The sequence below is a fragment of the Vigna angularis genome, chromosome 2 (genome assembly GCF_016808095.1).
Source record: "Vigna angularis cultivar LongXiaoDou No.4 chromosome 2, ASM1680809v1, whole genome shotgun sequence".
Lineage (NCBI taxonomy): Eukaryota > Viridiplantae > Streptophyta > Magnoliopsida > Fabales > Fabaceae > Vigna > Vigna angularis.
The window spans coordinates 123,752-141,249 of NC_068971.1; the positions used below are offsets into that span (position 1 = coordinate 123,752).

General features: G+C 30.3%; 3 protein-coding genes across 3 annotated transcripts; 2 read left to right on the top strand and 1 right to left on the bottom strand.

Moving 5' to 3' along the window:
* The first annotated feature begins 1,915 nt into the window (after window positions 1–1,915).
* On the top strand, window positions 1,916–3,574 carry LOC108321676 (bidirectional sugar transporter N3). The gene is made up of 6 exons (XM_017553498.2): window positions 1,916–2,035; window positions 2,315–2,351; window positions 2,454–2,664; window positions 2,755–2,916; window positions 3,000–3,119; window positions 3,211–3,574. Exons 1-6 carry the CDS (start codon window positions 1,990–1,992, stop codon window positions 3,430–3,432), a joined length of 798 nt encoding a protein of 265 aa, XP_017408987.1. The 5' UTR covers window positions 1,916–1,989; the 3' UTR covers window positions 3,433–3,574.
* Window positions 3,575–5,051: 1,477 nt separating this feature from the next.
* LOC108321725 (serine/threonine-protein kinase PBS1) lies at window positions 5,052–8,812 on the bottom strand. Its single transcript, XM_017553570.2, has 5 exons — window positions 8,362–8,812; window positions 8,016–8,233; window positions 7,081–7,270; window positions 5,860–6,251; window positions 5,052–5,753 (listed from the first exon to the last, which is right to left on the bottom strand). The coding sequence occupies exons 1-5, from the start codon at window positions 8,516–8,518 to the stop codon at window positions 5,280–5,282; spliced, it is 1,431 nt and encodes a 476-aa protein (XP_017409059.1). The 5' UTR covers window positions 8,519–8,812; the 3' UTR covers window positions 5,052–5,279.
* A 2,090-nt stretch (window positions 8,813–10,902) lies between these two features.
* On the top strand, window positions 10,903–11,805 carry LOC108321681 (auxin-responsive protein SAUR72). Its single transcript, XM_017553502.2, has one exon. The coding sequence runs from the start codon at window positions 11,164–11,166 to the stop codon at window positions 11,668–11,670; it is 507 nt and encodes a 168-aa protein (XP_017408991.1). The 5' UTR covers window positions 10,903–11,163; the 3' UTR covers window positions 11,671–11,805.
* Window positions 11,806–17,498: the final 5,693 nt, after the last annotated feature.

Consider the following 17,498-nt stretch of genomic DNA (forward strand, 5'->3'; position numbering starts at 1 on the left):
TGGAAGGAGAAGGGAAAGCATAGGTATTTGGTAGTATAAAAGCAATGTGGTGGTTGACTGAGTAGACATGTGGCTACCATTGATGTTGCTTTGGTTGATTATGATTTATTTTGTAGAAAAAGATATAGGACCTACGTGTCTAGTGATTAGAAGAGTGGTAGAAGAAGCTAGCATGTAACCGATGGTGGAGGACCTCTATGGGAAAGTAAATAAACCTTGACGTTGTTGTTTATAGAGTGGAATATGCAGGATTCTCTGAACTATTCTAACGTTTAATGGTCACCTTTTCTTAATTAGCTATTCATCACTAACCACAGATTTTATTCTTTGAAGAATCAGGATTCATTTACAGCGCAAAAAGCATCATCACTCATGGATGTTTCACTGTAACCCCTGATTTTATTCTGCATCACAAACTTCAACTCGTCTCTGCCCACCACTAAATCAAAGCTTATTACATATATATTTGTTCATCATTCACTGCCAAAGTGAAGCATGATTAGTGAACCTGACTCAATCAGCTTTCTGCGCCAAAATGGAGCTCATCATGCTAATTAACAAACTCTTTTCTCTCCCATTGATTCAGGAAAAGGCGACCTGAAAATTCCGAGGAAAAAAATCAATAAAATATAAGAAGCATTTAGAAAACAATGAGTGGGACCCATATCTCCATTTCTTTAACATCTCGTCCATGCTCCTCCTCCTCCTCTCATCGTTTATATACGAATCCTCCCCTTTCCAGGTCAAACACAAACCCTCGCCTCTCATTAATTCTGTCTGTTGTACTCAATAAAAGCTATGCCGTGTGAATCCTTTTTTATATTAAATAGGATTCCATGTATAACACTAATAACTATTTGAGTAATGGTAGAGAGAGACACTTTTTACATATATTATAAGAATAAAATAATTATAATAAAATGAATTTTTGTATTTTTTAAAAGAGAAAAGTGTAAAAGATAAGAAAGAATAATGTTAAATAAATATAAGAAATTTATGTGATATCATTTTTCTAACTATATACAATGCATAATCATCAGTGTTTATATCTAGAGAAAAAAAAAATAAGAGAAACTTCAAATTATACTAATTTTTTTTGTAAAATGTTTTTTTTTAAATGTTTGTGATATAAAAGGTGTAGCTTTGTTTCTTTTTTTGTATCTTAATATCAAGTGATTGATGATTAAGTAGCACATCTCGGTTCACAGGAATAATAGTTATTGATGTATCAATGATCCATTGTGGAGTTGAAGCAGTTACATTACACGACCTGACATTATTGGCCGGCCAACCTCAGTGTGGGCTGTGGCCGAGGATGTTCTCAACTGCTACCTTCTGCCATGATTCTCCAACTATACAATGTGCCCTTTAAAAAATTAAAATTGGTACATGTAAGTTTATATTTAACCATACTAATCCTAAATGTAAATTTCTAATAGCTGCCGACTTTACTTTACGGTACCTGCCATATATATATATATATATATATATATATATATATATATATATATATATATATATATATATATATATATATATATATATATATATATATATATATATATATATATATATATATACCCGTAGTTTTTGAGTCTCGATCCACCTCAGTAACGTTAAAGAATCTTGCAACTTGCTGTGATCAGTTGTGACCTTCCCCTCCAAAAAAAGTAAACAAATAAAGATGGAAAGTGAGAATCTCCCAAGTCTATATTGCATGTATGATACGGTATTTAATATAGGTTGTGAAATAACAGTGATGCCACCCTCGTACCTATGTTTGGTATATTTTAATTTGCAGATACTCCTTTCTTTTATTATTTTATCGTTACTTTGCTAGCTCACTCGTTCATTTTGCATATATAAATAGTGGGCATGTAACGAGATCATCAGCAACGTCAGTTCTTGCATGAGATTTAGGCATTCAGCTTTTCAAAGAAACTAGTTAAGTTTGCCTTACCACTACTCCTTTCTGCAGAATCAACATCAATGGCAATCAGCCACAGTACTTTGGCCTTTGCTTTCGGCATGCTAGGTATATACAATATCAATCAATGCATGCATACATCATTTATATAAGCCTCTCTAATCTCCTTCTTTAACAGCTACTGGGGACTTTATTCCTTCCACTATTAATTCCTTTCCTTTCATTTTTTAGAATTATACTATTTACTATCATTTAAGTTTTTCCTGCACTTCCATCAATCTTTTATCATACATACACAAAAAATCGAACCACACTTTTCATGCGTATGTCATGCATTAACCTTGTTCCTGGACAAAATAATTTACTGTTTCTGTTTATAATGCACAGGTAACGTCATTTCGTTTTTGGTATTCTTGGCTCCAATGTAAGTATATATTCATGAACCCTTTCAGTTGACACTTGAAAATAGAAAAAGATTTGAATTTGATTTTGGTTAACGAATGTACATTTACGTAAAATATTGCAGAACAACATTTTACCGAATAGTGAAGAAGAAATCAACCGAGGGATTTCAGTCACTGCCTTACCTGGTGGCATTGTTCAGTTCGATGCTTTGGTTATACTATGCCTTACTAAAAAAAGACGCTTTTCTTCTCTTGACCATTAACTCATTTGGATGTGTGATTGAGATGATCTACATCATCTTGTACATCACCTATGCGGCAAGGGATGCTAGGGTACGAATGTTGATTTAACGATTGAGCACACACACACACATATATATATATATACTTTATGATTTCTAATATATATTGTTGATTATGCAGAAGCTAACTTTGAAGCTATTTTTGGCAATGAATGTGGGGTCCTTTGTTCTGATCCTCTTAGTCACACATTTTGCTGTGCATGGTTCCCTCCGTGTCCAAGTTCTTGGATGGATATGTGTTTCTCTTTCGATTAGCGTCTTTGCAGCACCACTCAGCATTGTGGTATGTAAATCCCTATTCACTAATTGCACTGATAAATTTTATGCATGCGTGTTAGTTAATTGTGCGATGATTTTGTTCAAAAGGCACAAGTTGTTCGGACAAGGAGTGTTGAGTTTATGCCTTTCAATCTGTCATTCACCCTCACATTGAGTGCCATAATGTGGTTTGGTTATGGTCTCTTTCTCAAGGACATATGCATTGCTGTAAGTATTGTTTTAATAATATAACAAGTATTTAATCACTCACATCATGGATACACTAATGATAATGACAACTTTGGTTCTTATTGTGTAGCTTCCAAATGTACTTGGTTTTGCACTTGGATTAATTCAGATGGTGCTTTATGCCATTTACCGGAATGGCAATAAGAAGGTTGATAAAATGCAAAAGAAGGCACAGGTAGAGCAACTGAAAAGTGGTGAGGTGTTTCATGTGGAGGAAAACGAGCAAGAACAGAAGAAGGAAGAGACTATGGCGGAGAAGGAAAGTGATGAACCTAACGATTGCAGGGTCTAATGGCCATTGTTGGTGGGCACCACCATTCCCATCACCCCATCTACTTTTATCTTTCTTTAACTTGTATTCTAGCTGTCTAGATTTATAACTTAATTATCTTGTTAATTTACTCTAACCATTGTCATTTCTCACCATAAATGTACTTCTCCATCAATGATATTTTAATATAACAATTACTAATTCATCTCTTAATACCAAGCTAACCATCAACAGCAAAGACATTTATTTTAAAGCATACTTAACATGTATAGAGTTTTTTATTACTTTGTTTTTAGAGCAAAGATAGCAAGGATATAACTTTTTCTTTCTTCATCATAAAGGCTTTGCAACATACACCAGAGCCAAACATTATATTGATGCTTATTGAATGGAGATGTGAATTATTTATAATTTTAAGTGGTAAATCGAAACTTATTATGAAATGCATAATTAAAAAAGATAAAATAAATTAAATTCTTAAATTATCACTAATTGTTGTAAAAATGATTAAAAAAATAATAAAAACTTTTTATCAATTCAAACTTATTATATTTAAAAAATATAAACAAAAAAGTCTTTATATAACAACTAATTTTATATATAAATAGACTAATATAAGAATAAATATATACTAACTTAAACAATATTGAGAAACTTTTACAAAAGGAATAAAATAAAAAGAAAATCAATAAACTAAGTTTATAAAAAATAAAAATGTAATAATATCTATGTATTAATTTAAACCATAAATAATTTTTTCTTAATAGATAACATTAATTTTTCACAAAAAATAACAGATAATATTTCTCTAAAGCTGGTACCATTAAAACTATCAATGCAAGAAAAGATGAGAAAACTAGAAGAAAGCATTTCACATATTAAAATAATACTCTGAAGTGAAAATTTTATAATAAATTAATAATGTTATTTTTTATTAAATCAAATTATATATTATTAATGATAAATTAATAATATGTTATTTTTATAAATAATATTTTAATGTAAGCAATTAATAATGTCATAACAATTGAAGTGGTGTTTTTCCTGCAGAATTTTAGTTTTAATCACATAATATTGAAGTTTATCTCCTATGCACAACTTTAGTTTTAATCACACAATACTAAAATCGTGTGATCCTTGCATGACTTCACTAAACTATATTAGACTAAATAAATTGTGTTTGTGTCGCAGAACTTCTCAACCAACACGACCTAGGGAGTGAAATACCAATATGAAATTGTATTCAAATAATACTACTTCAAAATAAAGTTTATACCATGCAAGTACAGCTTCACATAAAGGTTATTTTTAAAAAAAAATGCTCATTTCTATAATATTAGATCAAAATTGCACTTCTTTGGTAAATTGAGGTAATTGTGAATTTCATGACTAAAATGATTTACCAAGACTATTCACTAAAGAAAGAAGACTTAAAAATTTTCTACCATAAGCCAAAGTAGGGTACGTTAATTACGATCGTTACTAGTTGATAACAATTATAGCCGATATTGAGATTATCATAAACACATGGGAGAAGCCTTTTGTCTGTGCATGTTTACTGCTGCCAAACTTAGGGTGTTCCAAACTAGAGACCATGACTAGTTCTGGGAAAGATGTACAGAAAAAATACAGTAAAGAAATTAGGGGAAACAGAGTGCCAAAAGGTTATGTTAGAAAAGATTTTGTAATGAGGTTCATACATATTGCAGCTATTGCAAGTATTGGCTACTAGGCAGATTCTGAATAAATTAGAACCTAATCTTTTGGCCGAAATTGGCAGGTCGAGTTACCCAGGTATGTTCCCCATAGCCTCAAAGTATAAAATTAAGCAACCCAAGTTGTAAAAGACTGAGCTAGGAAACTATGGCTTAGGTAGAACCATAACTGCCCTCCTGCAAACTTTGTTGTCTTTTTTGTCTCAAGTTCTCTCCCCACATCTTGGCTTCAGCCACAGCACGTTCTCTATCTAGATCTCTATTTAACATTCTAGCAGTTTCTCGTGGGGAGTCATCTTTCTCGGATCCTTCCAAGTCCCATCTGCGTCCAGATCCCCCAGCTTCATCATTTTTAAGTATTCTTCCACCTTTATCATCTCTGTTCCTTTTGTCATCGCTAGACCCTCTATAACCATGGCCAGCATTGTTGGGGTCATATCCCTGGTTGGCCAGATAAGAGAGGGCTGTCACCACATCTCCAATCAGAGGGCGTGTGGCAGCTGATTCTTGAATGCACATTGACGCAACAGCTAGAGCCTGGTAAAGACCACGCATGGGAAACCGTCCCTGCAGCCTAGGATCAGCTAACTTTGAAAACTTCCTGCGGTCGTTAAAAAGTGGACGTGCCTGCACAAACATACAACTAAAACCACAATCACCACACCGTTTTAATTTACAAGAGTTTATGCAGTCTGAACTAACTATAATGACGAGAGAGAGAATAGAGCATAACCCATGTGACAAGATTCTGTTCTCCATGGGGCTGGGTGCTGTCGATTGCTTTGCGGCCAGTAATAAGCTCTAAGAAGACAACCCCAAAGCTATATACATCAGACTTCACTGTCAGCTGTCCAGTCATAGCATACTCAGGAGCACAGTAACCATAAGTTCCCATGACTCGGGTAGAAACGTGTGATTTGTCACCAACAGGACCAAGCTTCGCAAGACCAAAGTCAGAAAGCTTAGGGTGGTATGCTTCGTCAAGTAATATGTTAGACGACTTGAAGTCTCTATAAATGACAGGAGGATTTGCCTTGTCATGCAGGTATTCTAATCCTTTTGCAGCACCAGCAGCTATTTTCATTCTGGTGTTCCAATCTAGTGGTTCCTTATCAGGGGGAACATCTGCACAGAGATCAATAAACAAATTTAAACATCAACTGTAATTATGACAACTACATATTGTTTAAGAAGGCAGTCTACATATAGCATGCAAACCATAAGTAATTTTCTATCAAAAAATTACATGGTTACGAGTGTATAAATTACCTATGTTGTGTTATGCTACTTTGTGGAGGTACTCACCCATTAAAGAGTAATTATGTATTAGAGAGGTAATGCTTGGAATATAAAAATTAGATGGGCATATAACATAACGAGCATGGATGTTCTCATGCCAGGGTGTAAAAGCCGCATATAAATCTTAATCATGATACAAAGACAACAAAAAACCATTGCAAGAGTAAGGGCTCTATCAATTTAAGTAGATACGTAAGAAAACAAACAAACAACATGCATTGTAGGGAAATAGAAGAAGATAGGCAATATTGGCGTGGCAGAACGGCTCACTCACTACCTAGAAATGTCATTATACAAGAGAAAGTAAAGTGTGTCAAAGAATACAGTGACCAGTATCAGAATTTAATGTCATTTCAGTATTTTCTGCACAGCAGTATTTACAGTTTTATGCATCCCAAAACACATAAAGTAGTTTACATGTTTTGATCATTTCATTAAAGGATATAAGTTTCTGTAATATTTGACAATATCGGAAATGATAAAATTGTAATAACTTCTAATATTTTTCTTTCTCGTATAAGTATTGCATACTGTTTAGAATCTCAAATAATATATCAGCTATTGGTTTTGGTTTTCAGGGAATTTTAAATATCTGAGAAACATTAACCTAAAAACCTTCAATCAAAGAACTAAGAAGAGAGTTAAACAACCATACCATGAAGGTGATCTTCCAATGATCCCAAAGGCAAAAATTCATAAACAAGGAGGCGTTGTTCCCCATCCGCACAGTATCCAATGAGATTCACAAGGTTAGGGTGATGCAGAAGACTGAGCATGAGAACCTCTACAAGGAATTCCCGATTACCCTGTAGACCATTTTTGTCTAACTGTTTGACTGCAACAATCTGCACAGCCAAATGATCAGATGTTAGGACTCACTAATAACTAGAGGTCTCAACCACATAAAAACTCTTTGATTACTCTGCATTTACAATTAAGAATGGTCTCTTTGAAAAGGAGAGTTATAATTTTAGACAGAACTTTAGTGGTGTGAAAGGTAAACCATTTCAATTGCTGCAAAAAGAACCTAATGAAATGTGGGCCCCTGCACAGGGGGTGGTAAATGTTAAGATATCTGATCAAGAAGAAACATGAATTTAAATGTATACTTGATCATTCAGAAGACAACGGCCAAATACAAACTTGTGAACATAACATAAATATTTGGCAGAGCACAATAATAGATATTTCAGATTTAAACACAGATGATTCAACATCTTCAGAACATCTACGGAATTAAGTTCATCCAAATAATCATAAAAACTATCTTTATTTCCCTATTTTATAACCAGGCCTTATCCCCTTGGAATAGATGGTAGTATATGATGATATATATCAATCACCATGGATCTCTGTATAGCATTATTTAGAGTGATAAAAGCATTTTTGTAAAACGATGGACCAAGGAAAATCAAATTCATTGGTCTTGGTGGAAGTGGAACCAAATCAAAGATCATGTCTAAGATAAGAAATAATTTTGATATTCTGACAGTGGACCAGAACCATTGATTCCAAGAAAGCACAGTGATAAGTGATGATTTACTCTGTTTCTTCCCCATGTGTGGAGAAAGTGAAAAGTAGTGACTGTACCTGACCAGTGGTTTCAAGCCTGCCTTTGTAGACCCTTCCAAAACCACCTTCCCCTACAAAGGATTCTGGCCTAAAGTTTTTGGTTGCAGCAGCAAGTTCACGGAAAGTAAAAGTTTGAGCAGCGATTTGGACGGCGGGTCCGTGTCCTTCCTTGGTGTTGGAAGAAGGCAATTCCCTTTTGGAACCTCCATTACTTCTGGACCGTAACTTGTCTGCTCCTGCAATTCCAATTGCAACGGAAAGAATTCATATGAATTGTGTTGTGGATCCCCAAGAATTCAACTAATTACATAGCTAATTGATTTGATAGCTTCAAATGAGATGAAAAAAATAGTAAGAGACTGACCAGATGGCAACTTGGAAATCTGAGAAGGGAGAGACAGATTGATATTGGGATTGGGATTGGAATTGGAATTGGAATTGGGTTGTGGGTGGTGGTGAGAACGGAGGTTGTGATTCTCCCTCGAACTTGAACTCGAATCGAAACAGGAAAAGCAACCCATCTAATGTTTATCCCCAAATTCCAATCAATGATCAATCACTCAGTGAAATTCAGAGTTAACAATACACCTGCAACTGCAACTCAACGCAATCAACTGCAAGGGAATCAAAACACATAGCAACAGTAAGGGTTAGAGTTTCTATTCTATTCTCTATTAATATTATTTTATTTACAAACAAACAGATTGTAGTGAAAGAATTTGGTGAAGTCCACCAAACTCCACTAATTATGAAACCCAAGACACCCAATCTTCCCAATCACCTTCCACGCTCCATTACTAATTTTTTCATTCATCTTACCAATGCCACTCATCCTTCATATATTATATTATAAACATACTCCATTTTCATATTTTCCAACATCATCTCAGTCTTCCTTTTTTTTTTTTCTCGTTCTAAGTTTTTACACTGTTCTATTTTGTTTCAGTTTTGAAAACAGTTTTGGTAATAATTGATCTTGAGAATAAGTTTGAAAAGAAAAAAACTTGTTCGATAATTTTAGTTTCAAAATCTAAAAAAAATAATAATTACCCTTGTTGAGTATTTTTGTGCCAAGTTATAATATTTAGGTAAAGCATATACGATTTTAGTTTGATTATGGACAAATTTTATTGATAGTGAATTCATTATCTGTTGTTCTTTTATAAATAGACCATGCATTAAATATTAAAATTATTTTGTTTCTCTTTACTACTCTTTTCATATTTGATTTTTCTTTGACAGTTTATTGTACGAGTTACTTTGTTTAATATTTTAACTTTTTTCTTTTTAACATGGCAAAAATATCAATATCAAAGTTTTTTTATGACTATTTCAATATATACTAGCAGAAACATCAAGATTGTATTATTGGGTATTATCACAATTATATTATTATAAGCAAATTTTATTACATCTTATTCCAATAAATAGAAGATTGGTTGATTAGTCCAAGAAATGAGTAAGAAAATGTAAAATTTACTGAATAATATAAGAATTAAATTCGTATAAGATATAGATATCACCTCTAATCTATTTATGTTAAATGTAGATTAACATCAAATTTTACTAAAACAAAGTTTAAAGTAAAGAAATTACAAAGGCTTTGAAATCTAAGTATCCAAAAAGCTCTATACATTGCAAGAGTTCACTCCCTCAGCAAAATTTTTCTTTCTTATTTATGTTCATAAATTTAATGTTGGCTTAGTCAGATACTTGTTGAGTAAAAATAACATAATACGTTTTGGTTTTTTTTTTTTGGAAGTTTTCATTTAGTACTATTACTGGATTAATTAAAAGTTAGAATTATCTTTTTATATGTTACTTGTTGGGAGTCAATTATTATTATTATATAAGACTTTTTAGTTAATGACTTCATTTTTTTCAAGTCGGATCGGACTCTTATTTCTCTATAAAAATATTAAAAAAAATATTAGTAACCTATTTAAGTATAACCATAAGTGTTATAATAACATAATAATTCACACAAAAAAATATTAGTTATAAATATTAAAAAGATTGGAAAGTAAATAATTTAAGTAATTACCAAACTTATCATCATATATATACCTATTAACTCGCACTAAAATTAAATGTTGCTCAATGACATTAGTTTATTTATACTTTGACTTACTCTTATATCTGTCTATATGTTTAGAGTGACAATAAGAGAGAAGAAAAAAGTTTAACAATATTTTTTTTGAAGAAAAGGTTGTAGGCGTAGCAGAATCTCATTGGTAATAATTTTTTTAAAATGTGCCGATATTATTAAAAAAAAATTTGGCATTGACTTAAAATTGTGGAGATTATTATTAAATATTTAATAAATGAAACTAGCTGACAATTAGTTATGCATTGGCATAGAGATTAAAAAAAAAGAAAAGAAAAAAGGTATATCTGAAAAGTGGTTAGATAATGATGACAGGAGAAGAATATTAAGAAGTTGTAATTGGAATAAAATAGAATACAATGAGAGATTTAACTGGGGAATAGAGAAATGTATTAGGTTGACGTGTGATACATTACATGTCCTTACACGCTAAGGTAGAAATTGAAGGCAAGAAAAACAAAATTAATTAATGAGTGATGGTTGGGTAATATACACTTTTATATTCATTTAAAATACAGATAAAATGATTATAAAAAAAAGTAAATTTTGGTATTTTTTAATAAAAGAGAATAAAAAATAGAAAAGGTAGTATCAAATGGTAAAAAAATTTAAAAATTTATGTGTGTTAAAAGTATATTTTTGGTGCATAGAAAGTAAGAATTTTGGAAAAATTGTGGTTGAAAAAATCCAATAAAAAATCTGAAGCGAGAAAGTAGAGGCTTCGTGTGAGTATAAGCAATAATATAATAATGGAAGGAAAGAAATAGTGGCGTTGACAAATGTAGAGCGTTAGTATAAAGGTGATGGCTGCTGCTGCGGCCTCTTCATCTCTTCTCTTCCGATCCTTTCTGATATATATCTTCTTATCATGCTCATGTCTTACCGTCGAATGTTCTTCCGACATTAGTTTTCTGTTCTTCATCGTACGCACATGAGCAACACAATGAGGCCGAGGAGTAAGGCCATGTTTAATTTAGTTTACGACAGGGGTTGACTTCAATTCGATTCTTCCCTCATTAATTGCTATATATTTAGTATTTTGTCTGAATCGATTCGGAGATGAGTGATGTGGAAGGGATGGTGAAAAAGAAGGTGGGAAAAGGGCTCATCACCAAAACGTTGGAGCGATGCAAGTGGATAGGACGAGGCAAAAGCAGCATGATGATGATGAGGAGCAGATCCTGGCCCAGCCGCAAGGGAGCAAAGAAGAGCGGCAGCAGCAACAGCAACAGCAACAGCAGTTGTGTGGCACCCGAAGGTTGTTTCTCCGTCTACGTTGGACCACAAATGCAGAGGTTCGTTATCAAGACCGAGTACGCTAATCACCCTTTGTTCAAGATTCTTCTGGAAGAAGCAGAATCGGAGTATGGGTACAGCAGCCAAGGTCCTTTGGCTCTTCCCTGCCAGGTTGATATCTTTTACAAGGTGTTGATGGAAATGGAGTATTCTCGTGAAGAACAAGAGGAGCAACAGAGACTAACTCGTAAAGCTTCTGCTGGCTGTGTCTGTCTTAACCGCTCTCCCTCCGCTTATCGCCTTCTTCGTTCTTCCTCCGTCAAGCCATAAACCTCTTCTCAACAAAATATTACTGTAATCGATCACTCCTTCAGTCTCTTCTCTATCTTTTCTATTCTTCAGATTAAATAAAATCATCTTGTATCTATATATCTATATATCTATATCTATATCTTTATTGTAGTATCACAGTATCACGGTTCTTTAAGAAGATAAGAACTAGCAATATGATGATATTTATACACATATTACCATGTATCACTATTTTGAAATTAAATGTGTTTATTGTTTCTTGATTATAAATGGGTATGTTTTTATCTTCTATCTTATATTAATAATTTCTTATACTCATAATGTTTGCATCTATGCAATAACTATAATTCTTTATCTGATATTCTAAAGAAAAACTTGAAAAGTGATATTTATCAACTAAAATCATTTTAAAAATTGTAAATTGTTACAGATATATATTATTACCTTCAATATTTTAAGAAAAAAATTGGAAAGTGATTGTTAAAGTTAATTGTGATTAAATTACTCAATATTATAATAAAAAATTTTAGAACCTCTATTTTCATCTTACAAACATTAATATTTATTTGTTGGCGTTAATATCAACACATTAATTGCTTAAAATATCACGTGTATTGTTGAAATATTTGTTATTTGCATGAGAAATAAGCATTTAATAAATATTCTTATACATTTTTAACAAGAAATTGTAATATAAAGTTATTTTACAATCACATTATATAAAATTTTGGATAGAAAATTATTTAACTGTACTCATAAGTAATTAAGATTGGGTTATTTTTAATGATATAAATATACATTATATGGGGCTAAGATGGATATATTTTTAATCACATAAGTCATGGTTTTCTGTGATTTTAACATTTGTCTTACATTTTCATTTTGCATTATATGGGGCTAAGATGGATCTATTTCATGATGCTAGAATTTTGATGGATGCAGTTTAAAGTCAAATCTAAAATTTTCTATTCTCTCTAAAGTAATTTTTATATACCTAAGTTAATTTTAATAATGTTTTTAACACTCATTACTTATTTATTATAAATAAAGATTATAATATACATATACCACAATTAGTGAAAAAGGTTTCTTTAAGATATATTACAATATTTTGAATACTTATAATATACATATACCACAATTAGTGGCCTACGGCTTGCATTGCCTTGCACTGTTAATCTTTTGTGCAACCAACATTTTTCAAATTAAGTATAATCAATTATTACTGTTCATCTCTTTTTTTTTTCTAAACCTCACTCATTATTGCTGTAAATTTCATTCAACCAGTACTTTTCATGGGTCAACTATAAAGAAATTTAATTCTTTATTTTTATTTTCTTTTTGTCTAACATATATAATTTTAATTCCTAATCGAAGGTAAAATATTTTTTTTTATTTTCCTTTTACATTTTTTTTATTATAAATCTGTCTGTAGAGTTATATTCGTTATCTGTAATCAATTTAGTTATCATTTACACTCACTTTATACCATATCAAGTATAAAAACCACTAAAAAGATTATTCGAATATATGATGTTAGTGTTGTCAAACAGGAATAAAGTATAACAATACAAGTCGTATTTTACCCTAATATGTAATGAAATGTTAATAAAAAATGAAAGAAAAAATAGAAATAAACTAAATTTGAATTGAAATAAAGACAAATAAAAAGAGATATTTTTCAGTGTTATAATATCGTATATAAACGATATAATATGGTTTAATAGTATTTTAAAACTGTATACACTTTTCTTTCGTATGGACTGTGTCTAATACAATTAATTAATGGAGTACATATAGGTTCCATTGGATTGTCAATTAGAAAATATTATCACAGTGATGAAATTCAACGTTGAAGTACATTAAGAACTATATTTCTGAAGAATTAAATTCACTATATTAATGTTATTTATTATATAATTTTAGGACTTATAGTGGTCGCATTGATGTTATTACGAAGTACTCGATAAAAAAATAATTATATTAAATATTAATATTAGCATTTGATGATATTAAAAGAAAACAACCATTGTATTGGGCGGTGGAACGGGGATAAGAAGGTCAAATTCATTTTGTATTTTTCTGAAGCTTACGTATAAATAATAATAATAATATTTAGTTTCGCCCCAATTAATATTTTTTTATTTAATAAGAGGCACAGCACAAAACTTTTGACTTTTTCAGAGCTTAATTGCTATTATGATTATGATTATGACGATAGTGGACTTAATTTGTAAACCATTTCTGATGTTGACAATTGAAAAGTCACATCTGATGTTAGTAACAATATTAATATGCAGAATATAAAAATATACGTTAAATATTTATAATCATATAAAAATATGTATAATTTAATTTTAAATAAAAATATATATTACAAGATTAATCACTTTAAAGTATATCTAAAAGTAGCTAATATAAAAGATAAATGATAGTTTTATTTAAGAGTTGTGAATAACATTTAAAGTATAATATGACCAACATGCATTAAAGTTATAGAGACAAATACAATGTTTGACTAGTAATTATTTATTTTACATGACGTATGAGATTTAGGTATGTTTAAAATAAGCGTAGTTGCATAAAGCATATTAGTGAGTATGTTTAGTATTTTAATCATAAGTTTGTACATTTGTGAGTGTGTGTTAAATAATTTAAATTGAGGGAGACGTGATATAGATATATGATATTATGATTAATATTAAGATTAAGGATAGTTCTTAATTCTTGTTATTTTATTATTAAGATAAGATTATAAAACGTGCAATCATGTAAATATGTCTACTAATTTATCCTAATCCGCTCGAAAACCATGCCACCTGTACATTAATTGTTTCCATCAATTCCAATTTTTTACCTGTTATTTTCGTCCTCAAATTTTTTTAAAAAATTATACATACTAATTTTATTTCTCTATTTTTTAATTCTTCCATTTTGACTTCTCATATTTTTAAATATAAAACTTTTATTTGTCCTTTACGTTCACGTCCAACATAGGACACATTTTGATTTACAATATGTTGTGAAACTTAAGTGTTGACTTGTGATTTTTAAGCTTTATTTGCTTAATTTGAATTTTTATATTTTTTTAATTGTAAGACTTTGATCTCTGTATTAGGTGACATTTAATGTTAATAAAAAATATAATTGAATTCACGACTCAATAGGGTAGAAAAGCAATAAAATCAACTTTAAAATATGAAAATAAAAAACTATTCATTATATATAGAGTTGTCAAGAGAGTTTTGAGATGCAAATGGTATGGCTCTTTTTGTAAAAACTAAATTTGGATCGATAGCATATATTTAATACTGACTTTTAGATTTTTTTTTTTAATTTAGTGTTACTTGCAAAGAATTTAAGGATTGTTTAGATAAATTGAAAATAAAAATATAGTTCAATACATATTTTTTTTTTCAAACTGATTATCAAAGCATTCCGTAGTGAAGTTTTTCAACATTTTGGAAAAAATAAAGAGTTAAAACTTACTGATTATTATTTTAACCTTATCATATAATCACACGTAATGCAACAATTCAAACTCATAATGAATCATCACATAGATTTGTATGTTTGTAAACTTCGGTTAAACCCAACTTATCAAAGTATAAACCGAGTTTAAGGGAAATTTAGATTATTTCTTAAAAAACAAATAATGAAATGTCGAATAATTTAATTAACTAAATTTTATAAAACTAAATTCATCTATTAATAAGTTGAATCACAACTTTTTTTATTCTTTCTTTTAATTTTATTATTAAGTCAATTTTATATCTTCTTATATAATCGAGAGCATTAGATTTGTTTTAATACAAGGGAATGAAATATTGATGCTCATGAATTAACAACTATATTTCTTCTAAACTTCGATAAAATGTGAATTAAATAAACTTATTTGTATAAGAGTGATTATGGACGGAAGTCAATTCAAACAACGTAGTAGTATAGCTCCAATGATGTGCACCACGAATGTTATCAAAATAATATCAGGAAATAAAAACAATTATAATAAAGTAAAAACAATTCAAGAATTTGATTATTTCTTGTGATAAGAATAATTTATGGGATGGTAATTACGATAATAAGGTTAGAAAAGCTTATTCAATTTGTTTTAATTTAATAAATTAAGTCAGTTTAATAATTAGAAAAATAGAGTTTCTTTTAAGATTTGTTTATATTACAACTCTAAAGACTTTTTATCAATAAAGATATTTATGTGTATATATAAACTTATATTTATATCTTGTTTTATTTTATGTGGGAATTTCTTTATATTCTAATTCCTTATTTTGATGTCGAGTATAATCATTGATGTATGTTGATGAAAAATTATCTAAGATCCAAGAAGTACTTAATAGGTAATTGAACATAGGTAACTAAATGAACTGAAGTTTAAACATTTCAAAATTAAAAATATATTTATTTAAGCCATTGATCAGTATATTCCGAAAACTATTTTCAAGGATATTTGAGATTTAATAAAAAAGAAGTATCAAGGAACGCAAGAGGAAAGAGACAACAACTTTATACTTTTCCTGCAGAGTTTGAAACAATTCAACTGAAGAATGGAGAATGAAGACTACTTTGCAATTTTTATGGCAGTTGTCAATAAAATAAGGTTGAAAAAATCATTGTTGTTGAAAAGATACTTTGATCTTGAGTACCAAAGATATTGATGATCTTTCACTTGATGAATGGTAAAGTTCATGATTGGTGCAAGAACCAAAAGCTAGGAAGCAAGCATTGAAAGCTTATAGTAATACAATAATGATAGAGGACATGGAGATAGAGGCAAAGGACGAGAGAAACAATGTGCTTGGACAACAAAATCTGAAGCCATAATGAGCAAGCTCAAGATAAAAACAAATGAAGAATCATGACAAATATAAGGTAAAATATGTCATAATTTTGGTCATTAAGTTTCTGAATATCATACCAGGTTTCCTAGAGACAAGGAAAAGACAAAGATGTCAAATCTAGCATATACGAAAGAAGAAGAAAAGATGTTGCTCATGATTGTTCAAGACATAAAAATGTCGAATAAGGTTTCAAAAATGTTGGAGGATGACATATGCTTGTATTTTAAAGAGCACTCTTCAAATTCCTTTTTATACTTGGGATTACTTATTGGAATAGCTCCCAAGAAGATGGTGACATGGAAAACTATCACATAGAAATTTAATAGGAAACTTAGAATTTGGAACTATAAATTGATATCCTTTGGTGGTAGATTATGTTTGTGAGACTTAGTTTTGTTATTCTTAAAGGATCAAATGAGAGTCTAATTGTGATGTTCCACGTTAGTTAGAAATAAGTCTCACGTTATTTGAGAAATAAAATAATAGTAGGTAAAAACTTATTAATTCATTATTTTAAGATTTTAAATAGAAAATGATGTAATTTTTTATATAGTTAAAGTGAGATCTCATTAAATTATATTTCTTTAGGAAATCTCCTCGATAAATCTAACACTAAATACTTAATTCTAAACTAAAAGCTATATATAACAGTGACACAATTTTTACATATGCAAATCTGTGTTTGTATAGTTTCTGGCTCGTAACTTTAACTACCTTAAAAATTCTGTTTTAACATAAATCTGTAGCATGAGATTATCTTAGGTTAGCAGAGGTAACCTAAGATCATCAATATATCCAAATATTATGAGATGCACAATCAATATCGTTAGTTACTCGGCCTTAAAAAAAACACAAACTTCTCCAATTTTGTTTTTCTGTTATCGAAACGAAAATTTTCAAGAATTAACCATGACATTATATCTTTACATAAATTAATTAAACAAAGCAGGACATAAAGTTGCTACACCAGGAACCAACATGTCTTGA